General features: G+C 41.0%; 1 protein-coding gene across 1 annotated transcript in view; it reads right to left on the bottom strand.

Moving 5' to 3' along the window:
• Positions 1 to 14,024, bottom strand: part of RBM33 (RNA binding motif protein 33) — a 112,935-nt gene that overhangs the window by 43,321 nt on the left and 55,590 nt on the right. Inside the window, exon 13 of the mRNA XM_065883633.1 lies at positions 11,875 to 11,933. Within this exon, the coding sequence (XP_065739705.1) occupies positions 11,875 to 11,933 (59 nt within the window). The remainder of the gene's footprint in view (positions 1 to 11,874; positions 11,934 to 14,024) is intronic.

Raw genomic sequence — 14,024 nt, 5'->3', positions numbered from 1 at the left:
ATGAATGAAGCCAATACGGCCTCATGACCAAGTTCCTGGCAGATGGCGTGTGAGCAGAAGTGATGTGGGCTGGTTCCAGGCCCGGTCACTGAAAGACAACCTCCCGTGAATAATCTTCCCTCTTTCCCCACCTGCCAGAGGGTGGAGAGAGAGGCCCCTGAGGGCCAGAGGAAGATGCCCAGAGGGTGATCTGAGCGAGAAATAGGCATCCCGGTGGCGCTGTGAAGTCAGTCCACTCTGGCTGATACTCCCACGCTGGACGCTCCGGGGCCATCGCCGAGTCTCCTTCACTGGGCCAGCACCACATGCCCCAGGTGCTGTAAATGCCGTCCTTCGCCAAGGACTGCCTGACATGGCCACGCACTCTGCCCTCTGCCCCAGGATGGACAACTTACGCCCCAAAGCCCTACCCTCTGGGGATCAGGCCAGGGCTGGGGACTTTCACCTGAAACTGCACCTTACCCTGGGGGCTCTGCCTCCTTCCTATCCTGCATCCCCTGCGCCCTTACCTAGTCCTGGGCACCCCAAATGCCCCTCCCGGGCCCTGCCGCTGCCCACCTAAGGCTCAACCCACACTGCTGCTGCTGCCAATTCTGCAGAGCTCCTCTGCTATCTCCCTCAATCCTGCCAACAGCCCTACGAGGGAGCTACTGTGCTCACAGAAATCTTCTGAGCACTTAAATCACCTGCACAAAGCACAAGGTTAGAAAGCACAGGTCACCTATGGCCAGAGCACGGAACTCGGACCCACCATGCTATCTACTGCTTGCTGCGAACAGCAAACGGCAGGGACTTACTTTCACATCCCCTTATCTGTCTCAATGTCTTACAATCACACATATATATGTAAGTGCGTGAGAGTGTGTGTGCGCTTCAGAGTTAAGAAAACCAGTTAAATACTAAATCCAGTCAAGTCAGACAGCCATGGACGTTCCACTGGCCTGAATGGCTAATACAAATGAGCAGCTCTTATCTGATCAACCTGAGAGACTGATAAAGGAGGGAGGACCAGAGATGCTATCTACAGCTTAGAAAGAAATAGCTGACTCAAGCTGAGTAAACAAGGAAATTTCTGGCTTTGGAAGTTGGCTCAATAGAATAAGAATGGAAAAAGAGGGGTTTTGTGGGCTTAACCTTGAAACTAAGTGACACTAGCAAGGTGTGGGAACCTGGGACAGCCAGGTGGAAGGCAGCGGGTGCCAGCTAAGATCACGGCGGCTAACCCGCAGGCCCCCAAGAAGCTGAAAGCCACCCTGAGGTGTACAAATGAGGGAGGCTGACACTGGCAAAGAGACAGCTTTGATGATAAACACAGGAAGAAGCCCATTTCCAAGAGGGCAAATGCCTACATAAGAGGATTAGAAAGAAGAGGGCAGATAATACAAGATATTATTCCGAAAGAAAGACAATGGCTGATACGTGAAATAAACCACAGTGACAACGGCTACTTCTCTGGCGATGTCAGACCATGCCGGACACTAGGGAGAAACCATCTGGGAAGATAAGCGGGCCCCTAGTTGCCTCCATTTGCCTCAATGGATAACAGAACTTGAGAGTCTTGAATATGTAAACAAACTGAAAATTTTTGCGCTTTAAGGTCCTAGAAGCTGCTTGCTGACTGCTATCAGTATTGGCTTTATGAAATAAATACTTAACAAACAGGAGGTATCATTAAGCTCACAGTACCATTTTTCCTCATTGTCTTCTGTTCTGTTTGTAACACAGATGTCACTTTCTTTTTCTCAATTTACACAACTTAAGTTCTGACCACAAGTTTCAGCCACATGGAAAAGACTTCCCATTGCTTACCTAGTATAAATTCTCACTTCTTCCTTAGTAACGGAAGGACAACACTGTGCCCAGCTAGAAGACCACCGACCCCAGCCTGGGACACGGCGAGCTGGCACAGCTGGACAGGGGCTCCGGGAAGGCTCACTAGGGGCTGCCTGACCCTCCTCCTCTTTCAGCCTGAAACTTGGGTAGGGGAAAAGAACGGATCTCTGGTAACAACACAGAACTGCTATACCCACCCAGAAGAACTTTATTTTTATGCAAAGAATATGACACTCGGTTTGTTAACTCACTGTTAACTGAGTTTTCCGTTACCTGCAGCCTCATTCACATCCTGACTGATGAACCAAGTTTCCTTCATAAATACAGTGCAAGAATCAGGCAGAACCAGTAACTTTTCCTTTAAGGGATGAAGAAACCCAGGTTTAGAGTTAAACAATTATCCAGAGTTACACTGACTTGTGGTTTATAAATGCTCTTTCTCCCCTCGCGCACTGCTTCCGCTGCGGCCAACCTGTCCTCAGGTAATGCTGAATAAACGGTTGTTCCTGAGTCTGGTGTTCCCTACCTAAATTCTCTTGATGCAATCATTCATGTAACAGCACCTGCCATTTCACAAGTAGAAAGGATAATAAATGACCAACTCTCTCTAGAAAATGAAGAATTATTTTAAGGCTGTTAGTGAGCTGTAAATACCTCACTTAACAGAACTTTTAGGACTACTGTAATTCTGCCTTTTGAAAGAAAAAGCTAGCATAATCCTTTCAAATAACTGCTCTGTCTTGCTTTTCTTTATATCCCTTTGAAAGTCCAAGGTAAGAAATTATCATTCTCCCACACACAATTCTTATACGCATTGCACTTTCTTTTTTGCATCTCTTGTTAATTATGTGATGTTATCTATGTTAATCCTATTCAGGAAGAGCTGATGACTTCAGTTACAGAAAAAGAAAGACGAACACTCTGCACAAATTGCTTAGAACAAAGTTAATCGTGTAAAATGCGAAGAATAGAGAGGCTCTAACAGCTATTATGTGACTTATCAGCTTCCCTGAAAGGGTCAGTTGGTATATTTTAATAAGCCTAATTGAATACCTTAACAATGTCATTGAAGCTTCATGAATCTTTCAATAAATTACAGCCTCCGCTACAACATGTTTTCATTTATTAATCTCACTTAAAATGCAAAGAACTATATAAGAAACCAATAGACACTTGAGAATGCCTCTCAGTTAATTCTGATTAAATGATGGGTTAAGTGCAAAGAATCAAGACCACTAGTGACCCCCGACGTAATTAGAATTATAGCCCGTTGTCACAATGTTAATCCTCTTGTTTCAGTATTTTCCATAGATTTTTTTCTTTCAGGTTATGCCTTGTTTAAATACCTACATTCATTTTCCTAGAAGGTACTTGTGTATTTGCAGATGCATTCTTAACATTCTGGAGCACCATATACCCAGCAGCAAGCGCTAGGTTTCACACTGGAGGTGGTGGGGGAGAGAGGAGGACACCACATGAACTTCAATACGCTAGGGTATTTAAGGTTACTGGTTCAAGCGGTGAAGCTAGAGCAGGCACTGCAAGTTACAACACTGTTACTTTAGTACAAAATACTGTTTCTGATGAACCTACTGAAGACCCTATGCCTCGCCCCCCCCCCCCCCAGAAACAAGCTCACCCGCGTCAGGCCCTGCTGTGGTGACGTTCTCCACCTCAGCACTCCTGACAGCCACGATCTTACAGTTACGATGCATCTTACCAGATCCAATCATTTTTACCCAGTTTACTGAGGTGCATTTTAATATTCAGAGAGAAAGGGAGAAGGTTCAGCACGATTAAGAGACTCAGGTCGCCTTGCTTCAAATCCTACCTCCTGCACCCAGCTACGTGAACTTGAGCGATTTCATCTTTCCAAGACTCAAAGTTTCCCTATCTGTAAAGTGGAGAAAATGGTACCTTCATGAGGTTGTTGAACACAAGCTTTGAGCAAAATCTGGAATATTGTAATCACTCAATAATGTTCTTCATTTCCCACTGGTCGTCAATAGTATATGCTCTAAGAAGATGGTATTTCTTCATTCAATGAAGGACTAAGAAAGCAAAGCAGCGGTATCAGCTCTATCGACTGAAAGCACACAGTCTGTCTCAAAATTCTCATCTCAATATACCTACCGTGTGACCCACGATCCCCACCTCCCAACTATTCACTGACAACTATGACCAGAAAAAATTCCCAACGTCCAAATGGTGACTGGGCAGACAAACTGGGCTACATGTGCACAATGGAATAATGCTGGTCAATAAGAAAGGACAAACCACTGGCCGGGGCGACAGGAGGGATGGTCGAGCCTCAAATACACTGTGCTGGGAGCACGAGGCCAGGCTCCAAACGAAGCATGCCATGTGGTTCCATTCATACGCCACAATTTGAGGAGCAGAAAGCAGATCGCTGGTTGCCAGGGGCTGGGATGGGGAAAGGGGCTGCCTACAAAGGGGCAGCACAAGGAAGTCTTCTGGGGAGACGGAACTGTTCTCTATCTTAATTGTAGTGATTACACAACCGTATGTATTTGTGAAAAATCAGAGTGTACATCAGAAGGACAAAATTTTTAAAGTCTAAAAAAATTCAAATCTTTTGGAAGAAGTGCTTTCAGGTGCTTTAAAATAAAATAGGGCCACTTTCAAAGTTTAAACAGAACTATGGATCGTCAAGGACTCCTGGAAAAATAAACACTAAAAAAAAATTGGTGTGCTTTGCAGGACAAATCAGTAAAAACAGGACAGAGATTTTCTTGGCATGGAAGGAGTTCTAAGACTTTGAAACTTTGTGTTATTGTCAACATTTCATTGGCTGAGTTATTAAATTACAGATGGGCAAGTCATACTCAAAGTTCAAGTCTGCTATACAATGAGTGGCACTATGTGTCTGGGAGGATTTATGAAAGGTATTCAATTCAATGTAACAGTTTTACTTAGCCAAAAATGAAACAAAATAGTGCATCACACTTTTACAATGCAGTTTTTACACTGTGACTTAATGGCCGGACTTTCTGATCTCAATGAGTATTCCCTGGCCTTGGAGTTATTGGTGTGGATGCCCACCACCCCCTCTCCACCCAACGCACACAACACTTGCTGACAGGACAGCAAGCCAACAGGGCACTGAATTTTATAAGCAGCATATTTAATAGCTGTTGCCACAGTGCTTAGCTGCTCCTGTTACTGCTGCAGATGGGAATGCACTGATATGATTGAATCTGATGGTATGATAATGTATGGTAATCATGATTAATCAGAAACCCACTAGCAAATGGAGGATGTTGGGTATTATGTCACCTGCATTTTAAAACGCATTCTCTTGCTGCAAGCCTGACAATGTTTGACAGGGGGAAGGACCTCCTCCCACATTCACCTGCTACTACTCAGAGATCTGGTAAGAGAAAATGCCCAGCATTTCTTACCCATCTTAAGCGCTAATAATTACAAGGCATTGCAGGCAAGTTGTAAAAACAAGGGTTCAAAAGAAAGACTTCTTTTTCCTAGACGGAATAAAGTCTGGACTCACATCTGCAAGGGCTATAATCAGAGAGAAATGTAATTTGATGCAGCAGTCTCATCAAACATGATTTGCATGAAATGCCATATAAAATACATCCAGGAAGTGTCAATCACCACCACCTGATACCATGCATCCGCGTTACATGGAAACACAGTGCAGTCAGACCTACCTGTGAGGTGTTATAACTACACGGTAAACACAAATGGAAATCTCATTTATCGGGTCTACCTAATAAGGTAATCACTAAGGAGACTAATTTAAACTTAGTATGGTAGTCTTTTTTAAACATAATATTTAGTTTTCATTTAAACAAAGATCTCTAGGAAATTATTCAGTAGCCAAATTACTCAGTATTTAACTGGCTACCCTGAAATAGCAGCATTTACCAGAAACACCAATGCAAAATGAATTAATAAATAGGTTTTAAAATAGCCTAGGTCAAGAATCTTCACAATGTGAGTTACCAGAAATTCATCTGTATGCTTACCTGACACTGAAAACACTTTAAAAATATTATTAATCAACACTTCAGGGTTGCTTTTTCAAGTGGACAAAGTTTAAGAACAACAAACATCTCTTTGAGGACAAATACATAACTGGATAGCCATACTTATGGATAAAGAAAGGACTTAAAACTTTAATGACAAAAACATCAGGAACAGCCTTGTGGAAAGAGAGATCTATTAAACTAATATGTCAACAAAGAACATGGAACTGAAAACAGAATTCAGACAGACACAAAAACAGAAGCTGACTTGCAGAAAGGTAAACTAGTCTCCCCATCCTCGCTCCCTTGCAAAAACAAAAGAAAAAAGAGGGCTTGCCTGGTGGCAAAGTGGTTAAGAATCCACCTGCCAATGCAGGGGACATGGGTTCGATCCCTGATCTGGGACGATCCCATATGCCGCGGAGCAGCTAAGCCCGTGCGCCACAACTACCGAGCCCACGTGCCACAACTACTGAAGCCCGTGCGCCTAGAGCCCGTGCTCCACAACAAGAGAAGCTGCTGCAATGAGAAGCCCGTGTGCCGCAACAAAGAGCTGCCCCCACTTGCCGCAACTAGAGAAAGCCCGTGCAAAGCAACGAAGACCCAATGCAGCCAAAAATGAAGAAATAAATTTATTTTTTAAAAAAACAAACACACACACACACGAGAAAACCACAACTGTCCTGTGAAATCACACTAAAAGGTCGTGGCAAGAACAAAAATGCTTCAGGAGTGGACTGCGGGAAAGTAGGCGGCTAGATGGCAGGATGGGGCAGAAGAGAAGGAGCTGAAATGGAGGAAGGACGAACAGTCAGTCACTAGATGGCCCCCTGATCTCCTGAGGCACATGCTTCCTTCCTGTGCCAATCTGCTCTTGTAAGTAGTCGCTATTTCTAAGGTACATTTTACATTCAGCAGATTAATATTCTGATATGAAAATAAGTATGAAAAAGATTCATTCTCTGATATGCTTGCTATCAACTGAGACATACTTACGATTCCAAAAGATTCATAACTCTGATATGAAAAATTAAAATAGTCCTGGGAATAAAAGCTTAAGTGAGAAGAAAGCACTAATGGCTATATCTGTAACTAAAATTAAATACGTGAATCTAATTTTTAGAAACCTAAATTACAAAGCACTTCACTAAATTCCATAAACAAAGGAAGAAGGGGGAAAAAAATCCCATCTGGATGCAAAGACTAACATGACAAAAGAAGTGCTGGCAGTGAGCTTAAAAGCTTAAGCGGTATTTTCTAAAATGATCAAAAATAAGGAATCCTTTCTTATGATATTTATTACTTTGACATTCAAACTTTTGTTTCAGAAACTGTTTATTCAATTCTGTAAATAAAATTCATTAACAGGAAATAAAAATATTATTAGTATTGCTACATTAAGCGTAGCCTAGAATACCATATTTTGGTCTAAGATTGTGATTTTAAAAAATAACTAAATAATTCTGTAAAAAAAATTGTGTTTCATATTAGGTTGTCTAGAGTCCTCTGTGATTGTTTAATTAAAAAACTGGATGTGTTATCACTTAGTACAATTTCTAGGCATACTAGTTCTCAAGTTTTCTTACTAGTTCTTACAATTTCTAGGCATATTAGTTCTCAAATTTTCATACTAGTTCTCAAGTTTTCACAAAACTGTCAAACAAACTGGACCATTAACAAAGTAAAGTTTACCAGTGTTGGGGAAGAGAAGGAATATCTTAGCATTAATACCAACTGTATCCTAATCCCATTAAAACTGGGAAATCTAGTGGTACTTCTGTCTACTGCCTGCCTTTTTCACTCTTTAGTCAACCGGGCAGAGCTGAATTCTTGTATAGTTAAATGTGGATAATGTAATTCTATTGTGCAAATTCATTTACGTATTCTTGAAAACAACAAAAAGTAAAAAATTAAAGTATACACCCCTTCTCTACACTACTAATTTTATGTAGGTTCCTAATAAATAGCAAGATAACATTAAATCCCTGTATACACTTATTTAACAACTATTTATCTGGACTTCTGTGCACAAGGCCTGGAGTCAGGTCATCTCCACAAGACACAGGATGCCTGGGACTCTGTACAGACATGAATCGGGTCCTTACATCAATACAAGTATGAAGCTGTCAACAAGAGCATGACCTACTCTAGGAGCAATGGGAATTCATTAAGGGGGCTTAGGCTGGGGAAAGACAAGATCAAAATCAACTTTGCTTTGCTCAATACATTTCTGTAATTCAAATCTTTTTGTGTGCCAAGGAAGTACAGTGATTCAAACAGATCCTATGATGAAACTGAAGTTAGGTTTCCTAACATGTTTTACCAATGTGTGTGTGTGTGTGTGTGTGTGTGTGTGTGTGTGTGTGCGCGTGCTCGCATACACGTGTGTGTGTGTACAGTCATTTTACAAAGCAAAATTCAGTTTAACAAATAATGACTGAAGTCCCCTACGGAAAAGTACCAAGAAATAGCCTGCAGGGCACACTGCCATCAGTAAGAAATTGCCAAGGGGCTTTGTTAAGCCACAACAGTACTGTCTTCAGGAGCAAAGTTAGGCTTCATTGACCTATGCTTATACACTTTATAGTTTAAGGACTAGCTCTGTGCAGAGCATTCTGCATAGGAGAAACTCACTAAATGGTCACAAAACTATACCTACACTGATAAAAATCCAAGTATAATCTATTAGCAGAAAAGGAAAAAAATAATTTTTTTAACATCTTTATTGGGGTATAATTGCTTTACAACGGTGTGTTAGTTTCTGGTTTATAACAAAGTGAATCAGTTATACATATACATATGTTCCCATATCTCTTCCCTCTTGCGTCTCCCTCCCTCCCACCCTCCCTATCCCACCCCTCCAGGCGGTCACAAAGCACCGAGCCGATATCCCTGTGCTATGCGGCTGCTTCCCACTAGCTATCTACCTTACGTTTGGTAGTGTATATATGTCCATGCCTCTCTCTCGCCCTGTCACAGCTCACCCTTCCCCCTCCCCATATCCTCAAGTCCATTCTCCAGTAGGTCTGTGTCTTTATTCCTGTCTTACCCCTAGATTCTTCATGACATCTTTTTTTCTTAAATTCCATATATATGTGTTAGTATACGGTATTTGTCTTTCTCTTTCTGACTTACTTCACTCTGTATGACAGACTCTAGGTCTATCCACCTCATTACAAATAGCTCAATTTCGTTTCTTTTTATGGCTGAGTAATATTCCAGGAAAAAAATAATTTTACTCAGAAAAGATATATGCACTCCCATGTTCACAGCAGCAGTATTTACAATTGCCAAGACGTGGAAGCAACCTAAGTGTCCATCAACAGATGAATGAAGATTGGTAAATAAGATGTGGTACGTATATACAATGGAAAATTAGCCATAAAAAAAATGAAATTTTGCCATCTGCAGCAACATGGATGGACTTGGAAAGCACTATGCTAAGTGAAATAAGTCAGACAAAGACAAATACTGTACGATATCACTTATATGTGGAATCTAAAAAATACAACAAACTAGTGAATATAACCAAAAAGAAGCAGGATTCACAGATATGGAGACCAAGCCGGCAGTTAAGGGAGGGGGCGGGGGCGGGGGGGGGTATACAGGGGTGGGGAAATGGGAGGTACAAACGACTGGGTGTAACACAGGCTCAGGGATGCACTGTACAACATGCTGAATGCAGCCAATATTTTGTAATAACTGTAAATGGAAAGAAACCTTTAAAATTACATAAAATTAAAAATTAATACTCATAAAGATATTTTAAAAAAATAATTTGGCATACGTAAAATGACAGGAGATGGCCTAGAGTTACTCTCCCTTCCCAACAATATTTTGATGGACTATTAAGAAACTTAACAGCTCTAATGTAATTTTTAAAAAACAGATTCCAAATCCAATTGTTCTCTCTAAGGGAGACTGATTGTAGAAGTAAGTAGAGCACTGCATTTTCAAGATCACAAGTTTACTGTAACTTCAGCTTAAGAAACAGCATTTGGGCTTAAAGATACGTATTGGCGCAGTGGTTAAGAATCCACCTGCTAACGCAGGGGACACAGGTTTGAGCCCCAGTCTGGGAAGATCCCACATGCCGCGAAGCAACTAAGCCCGTGTGCCGCAACTACTGAGCCCGCGCTCTAGAGTCCGCGAGTCACAACTACTGAGCCCGTGTGCCTAGAGCCCACGCTCCGCAGCAAGAGAAGCCACCGCAATGAGAAGCCCGCGCACCGCAACCAAGAGTAGCCCCCGCTCGCCGCAACTAGAGAAAGCCTGTGCGCACAGCAACACAGGCCCAACGCAGCCATAAATAAATAAATAAATAAAAGATACATAATAAACAGCGGTAAATACTTCTGAAATTATATCACACACATGACTAATTTCTAGGCCAACTCCTTCCCATCACCCCCACACACAACCCACCTTAAAAAAAGTAACAAAACATTACACCTTGCAGAAACTTCCAAGAGCAGTTCAATAATATTTACCACCCTCAGAGTACAATATAACTTAAAAATAAGTTCAATTTCTCACAAAGAAATTCTGTTTTATTATCCTCTTGTAAAATCCTCAAGTATTATGAGGTCTGCTTCTTCCAGTATCAGATACAATTATATCTGCACAATCAAAAATTATAAGTAGATAAAAACTGCAAATGATTATTCTAATTTTATATTTACATACAACATTGCTTTATGATTTAAGCTACAATTGCTTTTTCACGTCAAGTTTTATCACTATATTGCAAATAAAACACAAGTCCAATGAGGATTCTAACGCAGAAGCTCACAACCCTGAAAATAGCAAAAAGTACCGTTTTTTCAATGTCAGTGCTTTACAATAACTAGCAGTTAAACTACTTCATCAAAAGAAATATATCTAATGACTAAAATCATACGCGCTTATCCCTGGGTAATACAATTAATAAATCTAGCTATTTAGACAAGTGCTTCAAATACAGAATTGTACTCAATAAACATCACCTAATTTTTAAAAATAGCTAGTTTTTAGAACTTGATAAGTAATTTTTAAAAATTAGCTAATACAGGGTATGAAACCAGTAAGAAGCAGTTTCAGAAATCATAATTCATAAATAATTACAAATCAAGGAATTTTCTTAAAAGCACTCTGAAACTTAAATCCAATACTGATTTTTTGAATAATCATCTGATTATACATCTACATATCCTTCATTAAAACCTTTTTGCTAAATGCCCCACATAACTATGGTATCTACTGTAGCATCAAAGCTAGAGTCAAATAGGTCATTTAGGCCTTTCCTGGATATCAGATTGTTTAGCCTCAACAAAACTACACCTGTTTTACATTAAAACTACATTAAAAAGTTATGGTCTGGTCCTTTTTTCCTCAAAATTGTTCTTAGAGAGAACACGTTCTCACTGATTTCACAAAACCATGAACTAACTACATATCAAACCTAAAACTCAAGTAAAACGAAATATAACTATTTAATGGACATTTTTCTTCCACTTAAAACATGTTACAAGAATGGATAAAGTTATGGGAACTACAGGAAAGTGTGGGCAGGAGTGCTTTCTCTTAAAGATATTTTAAAAAGAAAACCTCCATTTTAAAATATAAAACCAATGGCTCATGAAGTCTTCTGAGGGTTTTTTTAAAAACAAGTAGGCATCTCATCATCATTCCCTAAAGTTGCACACACATAGCCGTACTTACCCAAATGCACGTGTCCCCCCCCACACGATAATAAAGGCCCTTTTTCACTTTAACGTAAGGCAACAATGAAATCAAAATTCATATTCTTTAAGACGAAAGCCATCCTACTGACGATCCTGACTCAACAATTTCACAGTTAAACAAAATTAATTCCATCTCAAAAACCCACTGACCTTAAGCTTTTAACAAACATTTTCCACTGCAAAACTTATTGTCAATATTTACAAATCCTTCAACTTATACTGAGCTGGAACCACTTGTATTTGCTATAGTAATACTTCCTAATAAAGGCATGCTCATCCCTATCAGAGCAGAAGGGGCAGCTGCTACTCACCGGGAATCTCTGGGGTCCCACAGCAGGTCTCGGCTGGCTCGGGACTGGCAGCAAGGGCACTGCAAGAAAAACACCTTTCATTACAAACACATCCAAACCCACCAGAAGAGGAATACAATGTATTAAGCTTAATGAAAAATATATACTATGTGTATAACACATATAATAAGTTTACACTTAAGCTAAGTGCTGAATATTTTCACAATTCCATAAAGGGAAAGGGGAGAGAACTTCTGCCTTCAGTATACAATAGCACGAGCAGAAGCTTAAATTTCAACAGTGAATTCTTATTTAGAACTAAAATATTTTGCAACAAAAGGAGATATTATTCCTCTACAATAAAAAAACCTACTTTATTTTTGACATCCATACCCAGGTTATCCAGGCTGTCTAATCCGAGTTATATTTTCTGACTCCAATCAAATATAAACCCAAATCCTCTAGGATCATGAAAGAGAGAGGAGGAGGGAAGGAGGAAGTGAAGCAGAGAAAGGAAAACACACACACCCAGGATATTGTGACGAAGAATGACCTACACAAAAACCTGCTATGCCAAGACTACTAGCTTGTCTTAGTTTTGTGTTTAAACAGGCCGAACTCTCATCAACTTACCAGAAGAACAAGGAGCCAAATAATTTTAAAACAGACATTTTATCATAGGGAAGAAGCCAGATGCTAGTTTCACACCGTGGGGCTAAATCAGATATGTTTAAGCTATTTAAAACATATGCCTTATAGTGATTTTGATTTTGGGGGTGAAAAAAAATGCCCACCCGAGTGGTGACTGCTACATGGTAGCCTGCTATATCTTCCATTAAAACATCCTGCCAGGGCTTCCCTGGTGGCGCAGTGGTTGAGAGTCCGCCTGCCGATGCAGGGGACACGGGTTCGTGCCCCGGTCTGGGAAGATCCCACGTGCCACGGAGCGGCTGGGCCCGTGAGCCATGGCCGCTGAGCCTGCGCGTCCAGAGCCACGGGAGAGGCCACAGCAGTGAGAGGCCCGTGTCCCGAAAAAAAAAAAAAAAACAACAACAAAAACAAAAACGTCCTGCCAAATGCATCCAGTAAGATCTCAGACGGTCAGGGGCTGTGGGCTGACCTGTGGCCCCGTCGCAAATCCCTGTTAGTCCTAACCACGAGGACTTCGGAAGGTGACTGCATTTGGAGATGGGCCTTTAAAGAAGTGATTAAGCACAATGAGGTCATGGGTGGGCCCTGATCCAACATGACCAACGTCCTCATAAGAGGACGACGTCCAAACACAGACACACACAAAGGGATAACCATGTGCAACTTAGCAAGAATAATATAATAAAAGTTCTGGTAAATGAGAAACACAGAAGTGATAAAGCTTAAAAGTCAATCAAAATTACTTTTAAAATAGAGTGCTAAGGGGCTTCCCTGGTGGCGCAGTGGTTGAGGGTCCGCCTGCCAATGCAGGGGACACGGGTGCGTGCCCCGGTCCGGGAAGATCCCACGTGCCGCGGAGCAGCTGGGCCCGTGAGCCATGGCTGCTGAGCCTGCGCGTCTGGAGCCTGTGCTCCACAACGGGAGAGGCCACAACAGTGAGAGGCTCGCGTACCGCAAAAAAAAAAAAAAAAAAAAAAAAAGAGTGCTAAGGATGACTTTTTTTTAGTTATTATGATTACTCAAAGAATTACGTAACTCAGCTCCTAACTAACATCACACTTCCACAGGTCCAACTGCAAGTGATACAGTGTAAGGGCCTGTGTCAATTGCCTGACCAAAGCCAAAAAGTGAGACCGAGAGAAACTTCCTTTGATAAAATGTAAAAATGGGAGAAGTCCATCCCTCTTGACAATCTAATCTAATGAGTCAAAATTTCAAAGTAACAGTGGGTCACTGTGCAAGACAATATAAAATTTTATACAGCTAGCTAACAGGCACTGGGGTACATGGATTATATACCTGAAGCAAAATATTAGATTGTGAAGTGGAGAAAGAAAAAACTAATAAAGTATCTCTGACCTCAGAAGATTATAATGAAAGTGAGGAAGAAAAAAACTACATAGTAAACAATATAAAGACAGTGTTTTTAAAATTAACTACCTAATAGAAAATACACAGATCTCCAAGAATATGTACCACTTATTTTTAAACTTGGGATTTAAACATCAATTCCTATCAAA

The sequence above is a fragment of the Phocoena phocoena genome, chromosome 9 (assembly GCF_963924675.1).
Source record: "Phocoena phocoena chromosome 9, mPhoPho1.1, whole genome shotgun sequence".
In the NCBI taxonomy this organism is placed as follows: domain Eukaryota; kingdom Metazoa; phylum Chordata; class Mammalia; order Artiodactyla; family Phocoenidae; genus Phocoena; species Phocoena phocoena.
Note: the sequence above shows the minus strand (reverse complement) of the source record. Positions and strands in the feature narration are given on the sequence as shown.